General features: G+C 40.3%; 1 protein-coding gene across 1 annotated transcript; it reads right to left on the minus strand.

Annotated features, from left to right (window-relative positions):
- Positions 1-9,805, minus strand: LOC115200484 (kelch-like protein 20). The gene is made up of 3 exons (XM_029763592.1): positions 9,109-9,805; positions 8,723-8,829; positions 1-29 (listed from the first exon to the last, which is right to left on the minus strand). Exons 1-3 carry the CDS (start codon positions 9,292-9,294, stop codon positions 17-19), a joined length of 306 nt encoding a protein of 101 aa, XP_029619452.1. The 5' UTR covers positions 9,295-9,805; the 3' UTR covers positions 1-16.
- Between the last annotated feature and the right edge of the window lie 10,757 nt (positions 9,806-20,562).

Raw genomic sequence — 20,562 nt, forward strand, 5'->3', positions numbered from 1 at the left:
CCGTGTCTTCAGGCTTCTACGGGTTTTCCCTATGTAAGACAGACCACAAGGACATTTCAACATGTAAATGACATTGGTGGACATGCAAGTAATCAGGCCCTTGATCTTAAATCTTTGTCCTGTGCGGGGGTGTGTAAATCAGTTGCATTTGTACGTAAAGCTGCATTGAGCACATTGGCCACATTTGTAATTACCCTCCGGAAACTTGTCAATTTTTTTCCCTTTTCTCTGGTGGGTAATCAGATTTAACCACAATATCTCTCAAGTTTGGAGGTCTTTTAAAAACCATACGTGGGGATATTTAAAAATGGGTTTCAATTGTGGGTCATTGTGGGTCAGAAATGCCTTCCCCAATGGTGAGTATTGGGTAAAGCATGATGGGACATGTTCTGCTTTTTCTTTTTCTTTTGGTTTTAGGCTTTCCAACTGTGTTAGTCCTTCAAAACGATCATTGGCATGTTTTACACAGTTGTCTTTGTACCCCCTGGCACAGCTCCTGGTATATATCTGTTACGTTTATATGGGGTCAATTAAGGAAGACATCCTCTTCTTGTCACAAATATAGCCGTGTTGAATAGACCAAAATGCAGCCGGGATATGTATGCTCATCTTTAATTATATTAGAATAAAGTGAACACGGGAAAACAATAAACAAGAACGACTAGTAACAGTTTTACAGGCTATACAGATACTTTAGCAGTGTAAAATAAACAACCCACAACCCCAGGAGAAAAACACACACCTAATATATGACTCCCAATCAGGAACAACGATATCCAGCTGTTCCTGATCGGGAGTCACACAGAAACAGAACAACTAGAAACTACATACAACACACAACTTCTGCCACGTCCTGACCAAATACTAAACAACTACTCCCTCTGCTGGTCAGGACGTGACAGTACCCCCCCTAAAGGTGCACACCCCGAATGCACCTAAAAAGAAAACACAACAATCCCCCAAACCACAAAAAAAAAAAAAAAAAAAGGGAGGGAAGGGAGGGAGGGTGGCTGCCGTCAATGACGGCACTTGTGCTACACCCCCCCTCCCCAACCCACCTATCCTGGAGGTGGCTCTGGTTCTGGCCTACTGTCCTCCAGACTGTAGCCAGAGTCTCCTTGCTCCGGACCGTAGGCAGACTCACTCAGTTCCGGGTCGTAGGCCGACTCACTCAGTTCCAGATCGTAGGCAGACTCATTCAGTTCACAACTGTAGGCAGACTCGTTCAGTTCACAGTTAATTTCCATCTCACCCTGTTCCGGACCGCAGGCAGACTCACCCGGTTCCAGATTGCAGGCAGACTCCCTCGGTTCCGGGTCATAGGCAGACTCATTCAGTTCACAGTTAATTTCCATCTCACCCTGTTCCGGACTGCAGGCAGAAGCAGGAACCGGCCGAGAGGAACTACTATTACGCACTATAAGCCTGATGCGTGGTGCTGGTACTGGAACTGCCAGTTTGAAACCACGCACCCCATGGCTAGTGCGAGTAGCGGGAACAGGCTGAATAGGACTAGGCTGACTCATTGGAAGCTTGATCTGTGGTGCTGGTACTGGTCATGCCAGACTGGAGGCACGCACTTCCGGGTCAGCACGAGAGGCGGGAACCGGACAGACTGGGCCACGGAGGCGCACAGGTGGTCTTGCTCGCACCTCCTGCACAACCCGTCCTGGCTGGGTGGAACTAGCAGCCCTGTACGAGCGGGGTGCTAGTACAGGGCGAACTGGGCTGTGCAGGGGCTTGATGGTTACCGTGCGTAGAGCGGGCATAGGGTAGCCTGGTCCTAGGAGGCGTACCGGCGACCAGATGCGCTGCGCAGGCATCCTCCTACCAGGCTGGATGCCCACTCTAGCAAGGCATCTGCGCTGGGCTGGAATGGCGCGCACCGAACTGTGCGTGCGTATGGGCTAGATTGTGCGCACCTCAGCAAAACACGGCGCCCTCCACTACATACGCTCCTCCATATAAACACGGGTAGCTGGCTTATGGCTCTCCCTTGGCCTAGCCAAACTACCCGTGTGCCCCCCCAAAAAAATTCTTGGGGGTGCCTCTCCAGATTCCTCGCCAGCGCGTACATAGCCTCATATCGCCGCCTCTCAGCCTTCGCCTCCTCAATCTCCTCCCGTGGGCGACGGTATTCCCCAGCCTGATGCCAAGGTCCAGCCCCGTCCAGAATCTCCTCCCAAGTCCAATCTTCGCCATAGTCCATGTAGTTAGTGACCTGCTCCTTCTTCCGCTGCTTGGTCCTGGTATGGTGGGTAGTTCTGTCACGGCTGTCGTGTTGAATGGACCAAACTGCAGACGGAATGTGGATACTCATCTTTTTAATATATACGAGCAAAGCATCCACAGGAAAAACAATAAACAAACTAACGACAGGAACAGAGAAGCAGGCTCAACAAAAGCAGTGCTATCAAACAACTACCCACAAGTGACAAACAAAACACACACCTATTTATAGGACTCCCAATCAAAGGCAACTAGAAACACCTGCCTCCAATTGAGAGTCCAGCCATCCTACACATACAAAAACTACCCTAGAACATACACAAGGAAATACAAACATAGACCAGTGACCAAAAAACCCCGTAATACATAAATAAGCTACCCTCTGCCACGTCCTGACCAAACTATAATAACAAAATATCCTCTATACTGGTCAGGACGTGACACAGACGTGCGAGGGGTTAATAGGGCCATAGAGAAAATCACTACCTATAGTTTCAATGGCCAAGATTAGACTAAGGAACGTAGCAAAAAAACATCAAAGCGTAAGGGGATAGCTCCCTGTTTTAGATGTGGGACAATCGGGCATTGGAAGAATTAGTGTAAGGTGATACTGGAACTTACAGCATTAGAAGGAAATGCCACTATACAAGAGTTGGCATTTTTTTTAAAAGAGCACCAACTAAACGTTTTGAGATTAGCAAGAATGGAACTTTCACATAGCGGTGTATAGTCTATGCTCGATCGATAAGTGGTTCATAGAGATTACAGTTTCTATGTGATGGAAGGCGTATGAGATCACGTTTTACCTAATTTTTAGTAGGGTACCGATGGGATTTACATTTGCATTGAAACAATCTTTAAAAGGGTGTCAATTTGTAGGTTATGTGTTGGTACAATATACGAGACCGCACCACATTGATAGACAATTTGGCAGAACAGGGTCATAAAGCATCGTATGACAAAACACAACTAGCAAAGCAAGAGGTAACATTTGTGGGTTTCGATTTCGTTTTGATTTCGAAGGGCAAGATACACATTACCCGGGATCGGGTAGAAACAATGCGTTCTTTGACATGGCCAAACACTCCTTGCAGGAGTTTTCAGTTTTGTTAGACATTTTATTTCATCATTCTCTGAAATTGCTGAGACACTTACAGAGTGGACGAAAGGGGGGAAGGGTCCCCATGATAGAGTGGAATCAAGAGTGTGAGGAGGCGTTTGTCAAGTCAAAGAAGCAATTGTGTCAAGCGCCAGCATTGGGATTGCCAAACCTAAAACTACCTTTTACATTTTTTGTTAATAAACAGGAAAAACATTGTAGTGCGGAGGGGCAAGAGGAATGCCACCGTGCCTTAGAGCGGTACAGGCGACAGAAATGGTGTTGCATTAAACGGCTTCCATTACAATGGGTCAAAAAGTAGATATGTATGTTCCACACGCAGTAGCAACCATAGTGGACAGCACGAAAGCACAACATGTTACTAGTGCAAGATGGACAAACTGGGAGTTAACGTTAATGGGGAAAATTTACAATTTCATAAGATTGGTGCTTTAAATCCTGCGTCGTTAATGCTGTTGCCTGGGGAGGGTGAATCGCGTACAGTTACATGAACACAGAAGGGAACAGAGTAACGTAACGGGGTACGCTGTATGTGGTATGCATTTGGAGTAGTTCATGATTTCGGTACATTGTGGTCACAACGGGGCATGTTAACAGCGACAGGAACCCCATTAAAAAATGGTCTGGTGGTAGAGGCATTATTGGAAGCATGTCAGTTACCCAGTAAATTAACAGTGGTGAAATGTGAAGCTCATACTAGTCGGATAGATAGAATCGTAAAGCAGAGGAGCATAGGTAATCGTAAAGCAGATGAAACGGCTAAGACTGCTGCCTTGGTGAGAGAAAGTGTTAGAGAACCACATGTAAATATTGCGGATTCCTTACAATGAGAAATTGGCTAAATTTGCCAGAGAAAAACGCATTTTGGGTTGAAGATTCTAGGCAGAATACCAGGGGAATGGATTCTAAAAGGTAATACATTTAAATGATATCGCCAAACACTCCTTGCAAACTCAGAAGGCTTTGTTTTTTTGTTTGTTTTTTTAAATCATGAGACATTTTATGTGGTTTTATTTTAAAATAAATTAACGTTGGATGTTGTCTTATTCTGGAATGGAATTATAGAATAGACGAAAGGGTGGAGGGGTCACGAGGAATTAGTATAGGAGTTACCTAACCTAAAATGAACTGGGATCACGAGGAATTGATATAGGGGTTACCAAACCTAAAATTCACTTTTAATTATTTTATGTGGTGTGGTGGTTATGGAGAATCATGGGGAAAAGGAGACCAGTGAATCGTTAGACTCGGTGAAGAGACTCTGTCGCCGTGTTGTGGGAATTATTGGATGGGGTCTTTTCAATGCAGTTAAATTGGGTATGCAGGAGGATGGAAATGTCTTGAAGAGGTTTTTAAACGGTTTCTGAAGGGAAAGAAAGGGAGAGGAAACATTTTAATGGTGTCGAAAGCCCTGTATACGAAAAATTCCTAATGAGGAATGATCAACCTCATTAGAAATGAATGGAACACGGGAGATTTAATTATAAAATTCATGAGAAACACCATTCTCTATCCAAATTGTACCATTACGTTAGGAGATTATTATTATTTCCATAGGAAGTTATAAGAGTTGTAATTCTAAGTTGATTAGTTTTTCAAATGTGTTTATTTTTGATTTAACATGTTTGAAAAGGGAAAATCACCTGTCCCTGAGGTCCTGGTCTTTGGGTACTTATACAGTGGTACTGTGTTTAGGCTGCATATAGAAAGGAAAATATATGTTAATAAGGGATGACAGTTCATTCAAATGGATTGTGATATATTTATTGCTGATTTCATGTTGTGTTTTTGTTTTGATACAAATTTCCCCAGATTGGGATCCTGGAGTGGGAATTCTGCGAGGGGTTAGGGTGCTAACTTCAGGATCTGGTACCTCTTCCGAGAGGTCGCCAGTAGATTAAGGGAGTATGGACTCATTTAGAAAATGGTTTTACCAGTAACATTATGTTATGCTTTTTTACATTTTGTCTTAGAGATGTTATTAAGAAAAGGTTAATGTAATAATTCGACATATAGTCAATGTTTGTCTGAATTTCCTGGAACAGAAATGAAACTTAACTGTTGTTATGATCTGTGCTTTTTTGAGGTTATCATGGAAAGTGAAGTCAGATCGCGTCTTAATGCATGGTAGGAATAATTTGACCATAGACAGTATGTGTAAACCTCAAAACCCTCCCTAACTGGCTGAAGAAAGAGCGACAAAGGCGTGCAATGAGAAACAGTGACTTTTACCACTCCTATCTGAGTCCGAGCCATAAACCAGGGCCGGGGTGCTGAGAGTGAGCGTGGAAAGAGAACAAGCTCAGGTGAGAGACTCATGTACGTGGGAGAAACGGAAGTATCTACTTGGATATTAAGATCGGGACATTATCAAGGGCCATGAAATGTGACAGACAAAAGTTACATGTGTCGTTGGGAAAATGAACTTTAAACGATATCTGAAGAAGACGCGGTAGAATGCTAAGTGCCGGGTGAAGGAAATGGGGGGTGGTATACACCCCGCTAACTATTTACTGAGAATGCATTGAGATACTGATCTTTCATTACCAGGCCACTGATGACAGGAAAACAGGGACAAAGGGGGGCTGTAATGAGAAGAGTTATGACCGGCAATAAAAGGTTGTTTATAAATGTATGTTCTAACAGGGATGATGTGTGATAAGTTGATAAACTGGAATTCGAGCACTAGACTCAAAGTAAGCACTGAGGTCAGTCATTCTAAAATTGGGTTGGATAATTTATGAAACATTTTAGTTGTGATTGGGATACAGCGAGAGAGAATTGCTAAAGCACGATGAGGGGTGAGGGCACTGCTAACATTTATTTGGCCGAGAGAGTCTCCAGGAACTTACCTCTAGTGTCATCCTGAAGGGAGGTGGTTTGGTAGGGGAACCACTGGATGATAGCTTGGAACAAACATTAACGGGTTTTTTTGTTCTCTTTTGTTTTACCCTGTATTCAGAATTGTTATGTTACATCGCATCAATGAGTGGTGCTAAGTTATTAAACATGTACCTTGTTTCTCTGTTCTTCTCAAGTCAATATGTCTTTAGGTTGCGCGGAACATGAGGGCGTTCATTGTTCCAGAGGAGGGAATGATGTATATTGACTAACTGATTTGAGAATGTGTTAGGATGTTTATAACTGTAGAACATGCATTAGGAGTATAGTGTGTTATGGGTTAGATGTAATGATAGAGGAGTATCATTCCCAGAGACTGTATATTGTTACAGGATATAGCTCATAGAAGAGGGAGAGCAGCTAACTGTACACAATATTGGGATTTATGTGAACATTACACATACCTAGTTCATGGTGAGAGTAGAAGAGATAGTGATGGCATTTCAGACACTATGGTAAACTTATAGGACACCTGTGACTCAGAGTTTTGTTAGGTTGGATATTATTCCCAACTCATGAATTTTTCTCCAATTTCTAACAGCCGGCAAAATTTGACAGATTACATACAGGAGGTATTCTCACGGCAGGCGCTGTAGGGACAGTAACTGAAGGAGCAGTACTAGTATGGATGCTATATTGATAGCATGGAATTGGACTACTGAGCAAATGAGGGGTATTGTGAGACTATAGTCATGGGCCATGTTGGAAGTAGCAGTGGTTACTTAAGTAGCATTGTTTGGATATCAGTTTATGCCACATGGATTGGTAACTGGTAACTGGGGGACAGGGGATGCGATTATTCAAATGTCACAAATGATGTTGTCAGGAAATGACCCATGTGTTGCAGTGTGTATATCCTCAGGTGAAAGCAGAGATATAACCAAGGGCACGAGCTGAATTCTGGAGATTGATATAACCAAGAGACACCAGGCGGGGGTGTTGGGACAGCGTTGGGTTGGGACACACACTACTCCATACAGTACCTGCAGAGTAAAGTTCATCATGTCTCTCCTTGGGAGGGAGGGGGGTGCATAGTTCTCACGTGAAGTGAGGTCCAGCTGCATAATGGGTGAGTGAAGACACCATGACAGATGAAGCGGAACGAGAGAGAGAGAGACTAGATTCCACTGTAAGACATACAGATGGGCTGGGTCTGGGAGCTACTATAAACATCATAGTTGGAGCTGCTTTACTGGTTAATGCATCATATTATAGAGGATAGAGGGGTAATTGTACTCTGAACAAAATGTTGAAGGCATTGATGTGAAAGCATATACAGTGCTGAGTTACCTCAAGAGGATGTAACGTTGATTAGGGCTACGCACTTGCATATCAGGTGATGTGCCTATCAGGTGAAATGGAGGAGATGGGGAACAAAGTGAAAATGACATGACTTGGAACACCTCTCGGAACTTGGGGCCAAACGGGGAAGACTGGGTGTAAGCATGAGGAAGTTTTTTAGAGCTTTCATTTTGTGGAACCCAGCAGGAAAGTATCCGGGAGGCATAGAGTCAAGTGAAGAGAGAGTGGGAATTGTCATGGTCTCAGACTTTGGTTTTCATGCATATATAATTCTGCATAGCTTATCACATTGTTAACATTGTTATGTTTTATGTTTTTTTGTTGCTTTCCAAGTCTTGTGCTATTACTCTGTTAGGAACCTGAGGTGGGAAGTATAAAACTAAAAGCTGTTCCATCTGACATAGAACGAGACCACAGAATCAGCTGGAATGGAATTTTGTTTTGTGATGATAGATGGAAATAAAATTGTGTGATCATAGTACAGAGGCCATAAATCTCTGAATTTGTAAACCTCACGGTGAATGTTTGTTCATAGTTTGTTCCATTTGTTAGTTTGTTTAATTCATGGTTTATAATCATTTGTTAGTTTTTTTAAATGTATTTAATTGTTTATCATTTATTAGTAATTTCCAGGTTTATATAAATTTAACATTTGGATGCTATTGTTCAAGAGGAGGGACTGTTGGATTCGACATTTTGAACATTGAGATATTAAATAAATGATAGAGAAGAAGCATAGAATATGAGGAGTGAAAGAGACTGGGTTTAGGTCAGAAGTTAATGGTTCTGTAGAAAGACAGATGGCTTTGGAATGTTTTGGGTGGATGGGAGGAGAGTAACGTGTTGATATAGGGGAGACAGATGGACATCTGTGGATTAGGTGAAGGAGGGGTTGAGGTCAGGAGGTGAGGTCAGATCCCCTAAAGGGAGTAATAAGGGTTTAGTATCCTGTTACTCTTCTCCTGTAGAACCATAAGATGTAAGGACTGGAGAGAAGGAGGAGTGTCTAAAGTGGGGTATATATATATATATATATATATATATGATGGGAGAAATGTTGGGTTGTCTGAATTACAGCTGTACAGAACCTTTGGGAAGAATTCAACTTGGTTAAAGCTTCTCTAGTGTCCATGAGTTATTTCCTCTGAAAAATAAGAACCTAACACATACCTCCATGTATTTGACTCATGGTTGTAGACTTCTATTGTTTTCAGATTGGTGATGCCATCAGAGCCTCCCACAGCCAACAACGACCCGTTGAACACCATCAGAGACATCTGAAAGAGGTGGACAGGAGAGGAGTGACAGTGAGCTACAAGAGCTGATATGAAAGGTTGACTCTGCAAGATGATATCATAAAAACAATGGACATCTTCCTACATGCAGACATCGACATTAACAGTAACCATATCTGACAAGAGTTGCATTACTTGCTCTTTGAAAGGCTGTGTGCTATCAGCCAATTATGTCAGTCTCTGGAGATTTGGTTGATGTTGATGTGGGAAGTGATCTGACCAATAGGGTGGCCAGAAAGGGTGTGGTGATCAATCACTTGCGTTGTTTCTCTTGCATCTCATGCGTTTGACGGGGGTCCAACTCAGAGCGTCTGGATCAAACTTCTCTGCAGCGCTGAGCTCCAGGTTGAGTTCATCTTTTCCTCCGGCCACGAACAGACGTCCCAGGTACACACAGCAGCCCGCGTTCTCTCTAGGGGTCAGCATAGGGGTACACGCATACCACATCCCATCCAAGGGATTGAAACGCTCCACTGGGATCACAGTACACAGAAAGGTCACACACAGACTCAGGTCACACACAGATATAAATAACCAAATACACAGACAGGCTGTGAAACAAACATACTGTAGAACTACATAAAATACTCACATCACGAAACAGACACAGACTACGGAACAGAAGGTCCACGAAACAACCACAGACTACGGAACAGAAGATCCACGAAACAGACACAGACTACGGAACAGACAGGCCTTGAAACGGACAGACTACAGAACAGAAGGTTCACGAGACAGATAGACCACGAAACAGATAGATCACGGAACAGACTACACAATAGACACAGGGTAGACACAGGGTCATGGATGAGGTCATTGGGGGGGGGGGATACAGAGAAGGCCCCAATCATAATGTCCCAACAACACAATTATATTGTTGTTCTTTTCTACTTCAGATTCTGGGTAGTCGGCTAAATCTCACTGATATATAATTGGCATATATATTACTCTTACAGAATTTCCACATGGGTGAGGATATTGGAAATGTAATCAAAGCCTACTTTATGATAACTTGTTTATAACTAGGACAGAAGAATTTATAACTGACTTTTTCAGACATAACATAGGTACAGCAGATCCCCTTATTGTATGGGACACTTTTAAATGTGCCTTTAGAGGCCATGCAATTCAGTACTCATCTATAAAACAAAAGCCATTTAGATCAGAAGAGTCCATATTAGCAATGGAAATTGAAGGACTAATTGTACAGATAGACAGCAATAAAAACTGTACTATAGAGGCAGAGAATAAGTTAGAGGAAAAACAAAAAGAAATGGAGGAACTTCATTCAAGAAAGATCCAGTGTAATATATTATAAAAATAAAGCGAACTGGATGGAATATGGGGAAAAATGCACCAAATTCTTTTTCAATCTTCAACATAGAAATGCTATCAAAACAAATGTATTGAAACTTGTTACAAATGATGGAGTCATGCATGATTCACCGAATTATATTTTGAAAGAGGAAGTAAAGTACTTTAAGAATATGTTTTCGTTTCAGTCTCCTCCATCTCCACTAACTGAAGCTAATTGTATGGATTTTTTTCCTTTTAATAATGTAAAATTAACATCTGTTCAGAAAGACTCATGTGAAGGCCAAATTACAGAGGAGGAACTTCTTGATGCAATTAAAGCCTTTAAGGCTGGGAAAACTCCAGGGCTGGATGGCATATCAGTGGAAGTATACCAAAACATTTTTGACATAATAATCCTCTGACTATTAGCATTTTTTAACTACTCCTATTTAAACGGTATATTATTGGACACGCAACAAGAAGGTCTGATTTCATTATTACTGATACTGGATCCAAGTGGTATATATATATATATATAAAGATCCAGTCCATTAAACAAATTGGAGGCCTCTTACACTTCAGTGTTGTGATGCAAAAATTCTAGCTAAATTTTTGGCACATGGAATTAAAAAGGTATTGTCAGATATTATTCATCCTAATCAGCCAAGTTTTTTTCATGGACAATACATTGGAGATAATATAAGACAAGTACTGGAGACAATGGAATACTATGAAATATTGGGTACACCAGGCCTGGTTTTCATAGCTGATTTTGAAAACGATTTTGATAAATTACTTGTCCATGACTGGAGTTTATATATAAATGCCTAGAATATTTAAATTTTGGAGAATCTCTTGTAAAATGGGTTAAAGTTATGCATAGTAACCCTAGGTGTAAAATAGTAAATAATGGCTACATCTCAGAAAGTTTTAAACTGTCAAGAGGAGTAAAACAAGGTTGTCCACTATCGGCATATCTATTTATTATTGCCATCGAAATGTTAGCTGGTAAAATTAGATCCATCAATAATAAGGCTTAAAAACAAAGATGATTAATGTTTTCTTTTAAAACCACAAATAGAATCCCTCCACAGGCTCATAGAGGACCTAGATACTTTTGCTAACCTATCAGGATTAAGACCAAATTATGATAAGTGGTACAGCAGATCCCCTTATTGTAATCCCAGGTATTACGTTTTGGATCACAAAAAAAAAAATCTACTTTTACATTACCGTGTAGTTTACCAATAAAATGGTCTGACGGGGATGTGGACATACTCGGTATACAAACCCCGAAAGAAAGACATGATCTCACTCTAATACATTTTTATAGAAAGTTAGCAAAAATAGATAAGATCTTGCTACTATGGAAAGGAAAATACTATTTCTATTTGTGGAAAAATCACCCTGATTAACTCTTTAGTCATATGACAGTTTATCTATTTGCTTATGGTTTTGCCTACACCTAGTGACCTGCTTTTTAAATTATATGACCAAAAATCTTTCAATTTTATTGAGAATGGCAAGCCAGACAAAATTAAAAGGGCCTATTTATATAACGAATATGAATTTGGAGGGCAGAAATGATTAAATATTAAAGCATTAGACTTCTCACTAAAGGCATCAGTCATACAAAAGCTATACTTAAATCCAAAATGGTTCTCTAGTAAATTGGTAAGAATGTCTCACCCCATGTTCAAGAATGGCCTTTTTCCCTTTATTCAGATTACAACTGTTCACTTTTGGTTGTTTGAAAACGAAATAATCTCCAAAATATCATTATTTTAAAACAAGCCTTAGAAAGTTGGTTGCAATTTCAGTTTAATCCACCTGAAAAGACAGAACAAATAATACAACAAATATTGTGGTTCAACTAAAATGTACTAATTGATAAAAAAATATATATAAAAAAATAGATACAATTTTTTAAAAAGGTATAATTTTTGTAAATTATTTCATAAATAGGACTGGTGGAGTTATGTCATGCATGCAGCTAACACAGACATATGGAATTGTCTGCTTTACCCAAAATTACAACAAAGTAATTGCAGCATTACCACAAAAATGGAAGAGGCAAGTAGAAGGGGGAAAAAGTAAGGAAAGTGTCTGCCGGACTTGCATTAAAGACCATAAATGGTTAAAGAAAATTGTGATAAATAAAAACATACCAATTTCATTTAAGGACCAAAAAATTGATAGTTGTGCATTATACATAATGCAAAATAGTTGGGAAGAGATTTTCAATGTACCTATTCCATGGCACATGGTTTATGAATTGACACGCAAAACAACACCGGATTCAAAACTTATAATTTTTCTATTCAAATTATTTTACAAAATTTTTGCAACCAATAGAATGTTATATATATGGGGATACAATCTTCCCAGCTCTGCAGATTTTGCTGGGAGTAGGCAGAGTGAGTCATTAGATAATTTATTTGGTACTGTTAATATGCAGCTACCTACATATTACCTGGAACTAACACTGCAGATAGCAATACTGGGTGATTTAAAAGGTCATAGTCAATCAATCAATAACATAATAATTATTTTAGCAACATTTTTTATCTTTAATTTACAATCTGTAGAAGCTATGAGAATAGAAAGGTTCAGTACTTTTGTGAAGCATCACAGCACTGTTGAGAAATATATGGCAAATAGAAACCCAAAATGGAGGGTGTTAAGAGATAGATGGGAGGGGTTGAATGGAGCGAAAGGGTGGGACTAATAACAACAAGATAACCAATCTATAACATATGGGGTCTGTAAAATGTATACACGTATATGTCAGAAATGTTGTGAAATAGCACAGTTGCAAATAGAAATCAAACTGGATGGACATCAGAAATAGAGGATGGACTAAAAACAAACAAAATATAACTATTGTAAAATAGATTGTGTCTGTAAAATGTGTATAATATGTATAAACTGAAGGTGGAAGCCTAAGTGTTATTGTTTATTAGTTTACTCCAATTGGGGGAGGGGTGGTAGGGTTTGCGGGTAATAATAAAGGTATATTCTAAAACAAGTATGTATATATGTATGAATGTTTATGTATACATATATACAATTGAAGTCGGATGATGACATCCACTTAGGCTGGAGTCAATAAAACTAGTTTTTCAACCACTCCACAAATTTCTTGTTAACAAACTATAGTCTTGGCAAGTTGGTTAGGACATCTACTTTGTGCAAGACACAAGTCATTTTTCCAGCAATTGTTGACAGACATATTATTTCACTTATAATTCACTGTATCACAATTCCAGTGGGTCAGAAGTTTACATACACAAAGTTGACTGTGCTTTTAAACTGCTTGGAATATTCCAGAAAATGATGTCATGGCTTTAGAAGCTTCTGATAATTGACATAATTTGAGTCAATTTTAGGTGTACATGTGGATGTATTTGAAGGCCTACCTTCAAACTCAGTGCCTCTTTGCTTGACGTCATGGGAAAATCAAAATAAATCAGCCAAGACCTCAGAAAAAAAATTGTAGACCTCCACAAGTCTGGTTCATCTTTGGGAGCAATTTCCAAACACCTGAAGTTACCATGTTCATTTGTACAAACAACAGTACGCAAGTATAAACACCATGGGATCACGCAGCTGTCATACCTCTCAGGAAGGAGATTCTGTCTCCTAGAGATGAACGTACTTTAGTGCGAAAAGTGCAAATCAATCCCAGAACAACAGCAAAGGACCTTCTGAAGATTCTGGAGGAAACAGGTACAAAAGTATCTATATCGACATAAGCTGAAAGGCTGCTGAAAGGCTGAAAGGCTGCATAATGACCATCGTTATGTTTGGAGGAGAAAGGGGGAGGCTTGCAAGCCGAGGGATACCATCCCAACCGTGAAGCACGGGGGTGGCAGCATCATGTTATGGAGGGGCTTTGCTGCAGGATGGACTAGTTCACTTCACAAAATAGATGGTATCATGAGGACGGACAATTATGTGGATATATTGAAGCAACATCTCAAGACATCAGTCAGGAAGTTAAAGCTTGGTCACAAATGGGTCTTCCAAATGGACAATGACCCCAAGCATACTTCCAAGTTGTGGCAAAATGGCTTAAGGACAACAAAGTCAAGATATTGGAATGGCCATCACAAAGCCCTGACCTCAAACCTACAGAAAATTGGTGGGCAGATCTGAAAAAGCGTGTGTGAGCAAGGAGGCCTACAAACCTGACTCAGTTACACCAGCTCTGTCAGGAGGAATGGGCCAACATTCACCCAACTTATTGTGGGAAGCTTGTGGAAGGCTACCCAAAACGTTTGACCCAAGTTAAACAATTTAAAGGCAATGCTACCAAATACCTATTGACTGTATGTAAACATCTGACTAACTGGGAATGTGATGAAAGAAATAAAAGCTGAAATAAATCATTCTCTGCTATTATTCTGACATTTCACATTCTTAAAATAAAGCGGTGATCCTAACTGACCTAAGACAGGGAATTTTTACTTGGATTAAATATCAGGAATTGTGGAAAACTGAGTTTAAATTTATTTGGTTAAGGTGTATGTAAACTTCTGACTTCAACTGTATATGGGTATGTATGTATGTATGTGTGTGGATATATATATATATATATATATATATATATATATATATATATATATATATGTATGTATGTATATAATATATATATTTACCCCCCAAATATATGGGGGATTGGAAATGATATAGACAATTACATTGATGGAAGCAACAATTTTTCCGCAGTATTAAAGCTGATCCACCCCTTTAAAAAAATTAAAACATTTTCTCACTGAAATAGAATTATAAACAGGTTTTTGGTTTATTGCTGGTTACTGTAACCTATGCTGTTAGATTCCTGTTTTGTTTCTAGCAAAACCCAAGTTCTGAGAATTTTCCTGACTTTCTCTTCTCAAAGACTGAAATATGCACTGACAACTGGCTGCACATCATAACCCTCCTCAGTTTAGCTATTGTGGCCCAAGCCAAGTATTTGCTTGAGTGTGAGTGTGAGTGTGTTTGTGAGTGTGAGTGTGTGTGTGTGTGTGTGTATGTGTGTGTGTGTGTGTGTGTGCGTGCGTGGGTGTTGGTACCAGACAAAAGTTCACACCATTGTTATGCTTGACCAAAACTGCAACATTTTGAAGAATTGTTTAAAAGTCTGAATTCCTCTGGAGGGCAAACGATACAAAGAACCCTCAAAATGGAGAGGGTTTATACTTCTTTCTGGGCCCTCCCTGCAAGATGTCCAGAGATCAGAAGATTCCTGTGTTGTTTCTAGCAAAACCCAGAATGGCAGGGGTTTACGAATGCTGAAAAGGTTATGAGAATTTTCCTGACTTTCTCTTCTCACAGACTGAAATATGCACTGACAACTGGCTGCACATCATAACCCTCCCGAGTTTAGCTATGGTGGCCCAAGCCAAGTGTGTGCTTGAGTGTGTGTGTGTGTGTGTTCGTGTGTGTGCTGTGATCGTGTGTGTGTGTGTGTGTGTGTGTGTGTGTGTGTGTGTTGGTACCAGACAGAAGGTCACATCATTGATATGCTTGACCAAAACTGCAACATTGGAAGAATTGTAGAGGGTTTATACTTTTTTCTGACCACATGACCTAACCAGGGTCAAATTATGGGCCCTCCCTGTAAGATGTCCAGAGATCAGAAGACCATAGAGCTCTGCAGCACAGACACAGATCAATTATAGATTCTGTACTAATGTGGTACAGGGCAGCAGGAAAATGTGTGGTGAGGTGGCATGTGCCACAGCACTTTTAAATCACTTTTGATTTGGGTAAAAAATATATATTGATGCAAAGCGTTAAAAAGAGGAACAAAGTGTTGATTTGCCTCATGATGTGTCCACTGGCGCAGAATTTCTCTGTCCACGTCAGAATGCCACTGCAGGCTCTTGGTGTGTCTTAACCAATCAGATTCAGAAACCAAACTACTAGGGGTGCAGCTAGACAACTGCTTATCATGGTCGTCTCAAATAACTGAGTGGCGCAGTGGTCTAAGGCACTGCATCTCAGTGACTGAGGTGTCACTACAGACACCCTGGTTTGAATCCAGGCTGTATCACAACCGGCTGCGATTGGGAGTCCCACAGGGTGGTGCACAATTGGCCCAGTGTCGTCTGGGTTTGGCCGGTGTAGGCCGTCATTCTAAATAAGAATTTGTTCTTAACTGACTTGCCTTGTTAAATAAATAAAAACATCTATGCAAAAACAGCATGCATGATCAGAAGGATAGCTAAATATTTACCGGGAATGATTCTTAAGCAAACAACCCAAGCATTAATTGGGAGTCAGGTGAACTACTGTTCTATGGTCTGGGTAAATGCATCATCAATTGAAATTAGGAGGCTGCAGATTGCACAGAACAAAGCAGCAAGGATTGTTTTAAGGTGGAGACATGGTTCTTCTGTTGTAGTCATGCTCAATGCTATTGGTTTAGGAAATAGGCAAAATAACATTTAATAAAGAAATTGAGCATTTTATCTGGGAAAACCACAAACCTTTCAATATATAAATTCAAACAATACTTCAGAACCATTTAAATATAATACATTTCAAAGTTGAGTGAGACTTGTAGATGAAGGAATCAATCTATCATTTCAGACTGTTAGAGTATTTATCTGATCAATATGTCAGTGTATTATGTCTGTTTGTAACAGTGTGATATATGTGAAAATGTGATCGTATTACAAATTGTATTTTAGTGTTTAAGGACTCTTGGAAGATTAGTCCAAATGAGGACTAAAAGAGATCCTAATAAACTCAAATCAATCACGGAAATTGCAGGTCGCACGCTCCAGGCACAATGCACCAAACACAAGTCGTGCTCTCCACTTTCCTCCGTTATTTATTTAGCAAGCCTGATAGCGCATCACACCCGACAGACAGAAGCAAAAACTCTCTCGTAAATGAAGCAGCCGATACAGCTAAACATTAGCGATCTGACATGCTGTATTGCGTGGAAACAAGACCATTTTTCAGTCTGGTCAACTGTAGGCTACTAACAACAGCAGCTGCATTGTAAGTGAGAACTTGGTAGACTGTATATTCTTTAGGTTTGGTTTTACTTTATGTGTTCTCTCCCATGTGCTGGTAAGGGCACAGATGACAGACAGGAAGGATTCCAGTTGAGGTGGTTTAATAACGCTGAAGATGCACCGGCTCGGAGCAGCACCGCACAGTGTACAGTATGTAGTATGGATGGTCTAAGGCACTTAGTGATGTGGCAACTTGCTTCAACCAACGTGTGTGTGTGTGTTATCAACAAGGACACACACTGGCCTTGGCTAACACAATGAAAGCTAACTGGTAGGAAAACACAAGGATATCTGGAACTTTCTTTCACTTGACTTATCTCCAGCTGATCTTCTTCTCTGAGCTGGAGATCGCCCAGCATGCTCTGCTCCACTTCACAGGCCTATAGTTGCATAAGGCAGGATTTTTTGTCTCACCTGCCCGTATAATGCTGCGGTGCTCACTGATCCTTGTCTTAGGCTTCTACGGGTTTTCGCTATGTAAGACAGATCACAAGGACATTTCAACATGTACATGACATTGGGGGACATGGAAGTATGCAGGCCCTTGATCTTAAATCTTTGTCATGTGTGTAAATCAGTTGCATTGGTACGTAAAGCTGCATTGAGCACATTGGCCACATTTGTAATTACCCTCCAGAACCATGTCCAAAAAAGTTTCCCCTTTCCACAAACTCTCTCAAGTTTGGAGGTCTTTTGAAAACCATACATGGTCGATATTTAAAAATGGGTTTCAATTGTGGGTCAGTATCAGTAATGTACCAGTGCTTCCTGATAATGTCCAGTAATGCCTTCCCCTATGGTGAGTATTGGGTAAAGCATGATGGCACATATTCTGCTTTTCTTTCACTTTTGGTTTTAGGCTTTCCAACTGTGTTAGTCTTTCAAAACTATCATTGGCATGTTTTACCCAATAGTCTTTGTAGCCCCTGGCATAGCTCCTGGTATATGTCCGTTAAGTTTATGTGGGGTCAATTAAGGAAGACATCCTCTTCTGCAAACCACTGGAAACCAGGACAACAGGACAGGATATTGGACAGCTTTGTGACATCAAATGGATTTGGTGGTCAAGATGTGTTGGTATCTGTTCTGATGGTGCAAAAGCCATGACAGGGAGACATAGTGGAGTGGTAACGCGCGTGCAAGCAGTTGCTCCCAACGCCACTTGGGTACACTGCAGCATCCACCCAGAGGCTCTTGCTGCCAAAGGAACGCCTGACAGCTTGAAAGACGTCATCATGCGCAAATTGATTTGGTCCCCCCACATCAAACGCAATCACAACACGCAGGTTGAAATATCAAAACAAACTTTGAACCAATTATATTAATTAGGGGACAGGTCGAAAAGCATTAAACATTTATGGCAATTTAGCTAGCTTGCAGTTGCTAGCTAATTTGTCCTATTTAGCTAGCTTGCTGTTGCTAGCTAATGTGTCCTGGGATATACACATTGAGTTGTTATTTTATCTGAAATGCACAAGGTACTCCAACAATTAATCTACACATAAAGCAGTCAACCGAATCGTTTCTAGTCATCTCTCCTCCTTCGAGGCTTTTCTTCTTTGGACTTTATATGGTGATTGGCATCTAACTTTCATAATAAGGTGTATTACCACAAACGACCTACTGACCTCAGTACATCTTTCAATCACCCACGTGGGTATAACCAATGAGGAGATGGCACATGGGTATATGCTTCTATAAACCAATGAGAAGATGGGAGAGGCAGGACTTGCACCGCATTCAGCAACACAAATAGAACTGACTTCTATTTTAGCGTTTAGCAATGCAGATGCTTGTTGGCGAGCAAAAGCAGTGTGGGTGCAATGATTGAATAGCATGTACTGTATGTGTACATTTATTTTTGTGATGTAAGCGGTGTGGTCAGCATGTAAGGCATTTAATTTCATAACTTTTTAAGGTATAGGGGGCAGTATTTTCATTTTCGGATGAAAAGCGTGCCCAGAGTAAACTGCCTAATACTCGGGCCCAGAGTCAACTATTTGCATATTATTAGTAGATTTGGATAGAAAACACTCTGACGTTTCTAAAACTGTTTGAATGATGTCTGTGAGTATAACAGAACTCATATGGCAGGCAAAAACCTGAGAAAAATCCAACCAGGAAGTGGGAAATCTGGGAATTGTAGTTCTTCTTTTGAATCCCTATCGAAACTACAGTGTCTGTGGGGTCACGTTGCACTTCCTAAGGCTTCCATTGGCTGTCAACAGCCTTTAGAAATGTGTTTCATCCTTCTCCTGTTACTGGGCAGAATATAGTAGCTCAGTCAATGAGTGGACTGCCTACGGCCCGCTAGCGCGCCGTTCCTTCTTTTTCTTCTTGAATGAATACGCTATTGTCCGGTTGGAATATTATCGACATTTTAGGTTAAAAAGAACCTAAGGATTGATTGTAAACAATGTTTGACATGTTTCTACGAACGGTAATGGAACTATTTGACTTTTCGTGTCTGGATTTACGCTCGTGAGTTATGCCTTTGGATAGTGATCTGAATGCACGAACAAAACGGAGGTATTTGGACATAAATATGGAGTATTTTGAACAAAAAGAACATTTCTTGTGGAAGTAGCAGTCCTGGGAGTGCATTCTGATGAAAATCAGCAAAGGTAAGAGAATATGTATAATACTAATTCTGAGTTTAGTTGACCCCAGAACTTGGCGGGTATCTGTATAGCTTGCTTTGATGGCGAGCTATGTACTCAGAATATTGAAAAATGTGCTTTCTCCGTAAAGCTATTTTAAAATCTGACACAGCGGTTGCATTAAAGAGAAGTATATCTATAATTCTTTCAATAACCGTTGTAAATTTTATCAACGTTTATGATGAGTATTTTTGTAAATTGATGTGCACATTCACCGGCGGTTTTGGTCGGAATACATTTTCTGAACATCACGCGCCAATGTAAAATGGTTTTTTAGGATATAAATATGAACTTTATCGAGCAAAACATACATGTATTGTGTAACATGAAGTCCTATGAGTGCCATCTGATGAAGATCATCAAAGGTTAGTGAATATTTTAGCTGTATTTTTGGTTTTTGTGATGCATGTCTTTGCTTGGAAAATGGCTGTGTGGGTTTTCTTGTGAAGTTTATGTCCTAACATAATCTAATTTTATGCTTTCGCCGTAAAGCCTTTTTGAAATCGGACAATGTGGTTAGATTAACGAGAAGTTTATCTTTAAAATGGTGTAAAATAGTTGATTGTTTGAGAAAATGAAATTATGAGATTTTTGTTGTTTTGTATTTCGAGCCATGCTATTTCACTGGCTGTTGAATAGTGTGTCCCGCAGGTGGGACGGTAGCGTCCCACGTAGCCCTAAGAAGTTGAAGAATCAGTGCATCATTAATTAAAATAACAATTGAA

Source organism: Salmo trutta, chromosome 9 (assembly GCF_901001165.1).
Source record: "Salmo trutta chromosome 9, fSalTru1.1, whole genome shotgun sequence".
Taxonomy (NCBI): domain Eukaryota; kingdom Metazoa; phylum Chordata; class Actinopteri; order Salmoniformes; family Salmonidae; genus Salmo; species Salmo trutta.

Excerpts from the sequence above, each read along its gene's own strand:
- LOC115200484 (XM_029763592.1), bottom strand. The coding sequence starts at position 9,294 with ATGTGGTATGCGTGTACCCCTATGCTGACCCCTAGAGAGAACGCGGGC. Across the intron at positions 8,830-9,108 it reads TGAGATGCAAGAGAAACAAC|ATGTCTCTGATGGTGTTCAA; the intron begins GCAAGTGATTGA and ends CACCTCTTTCAG.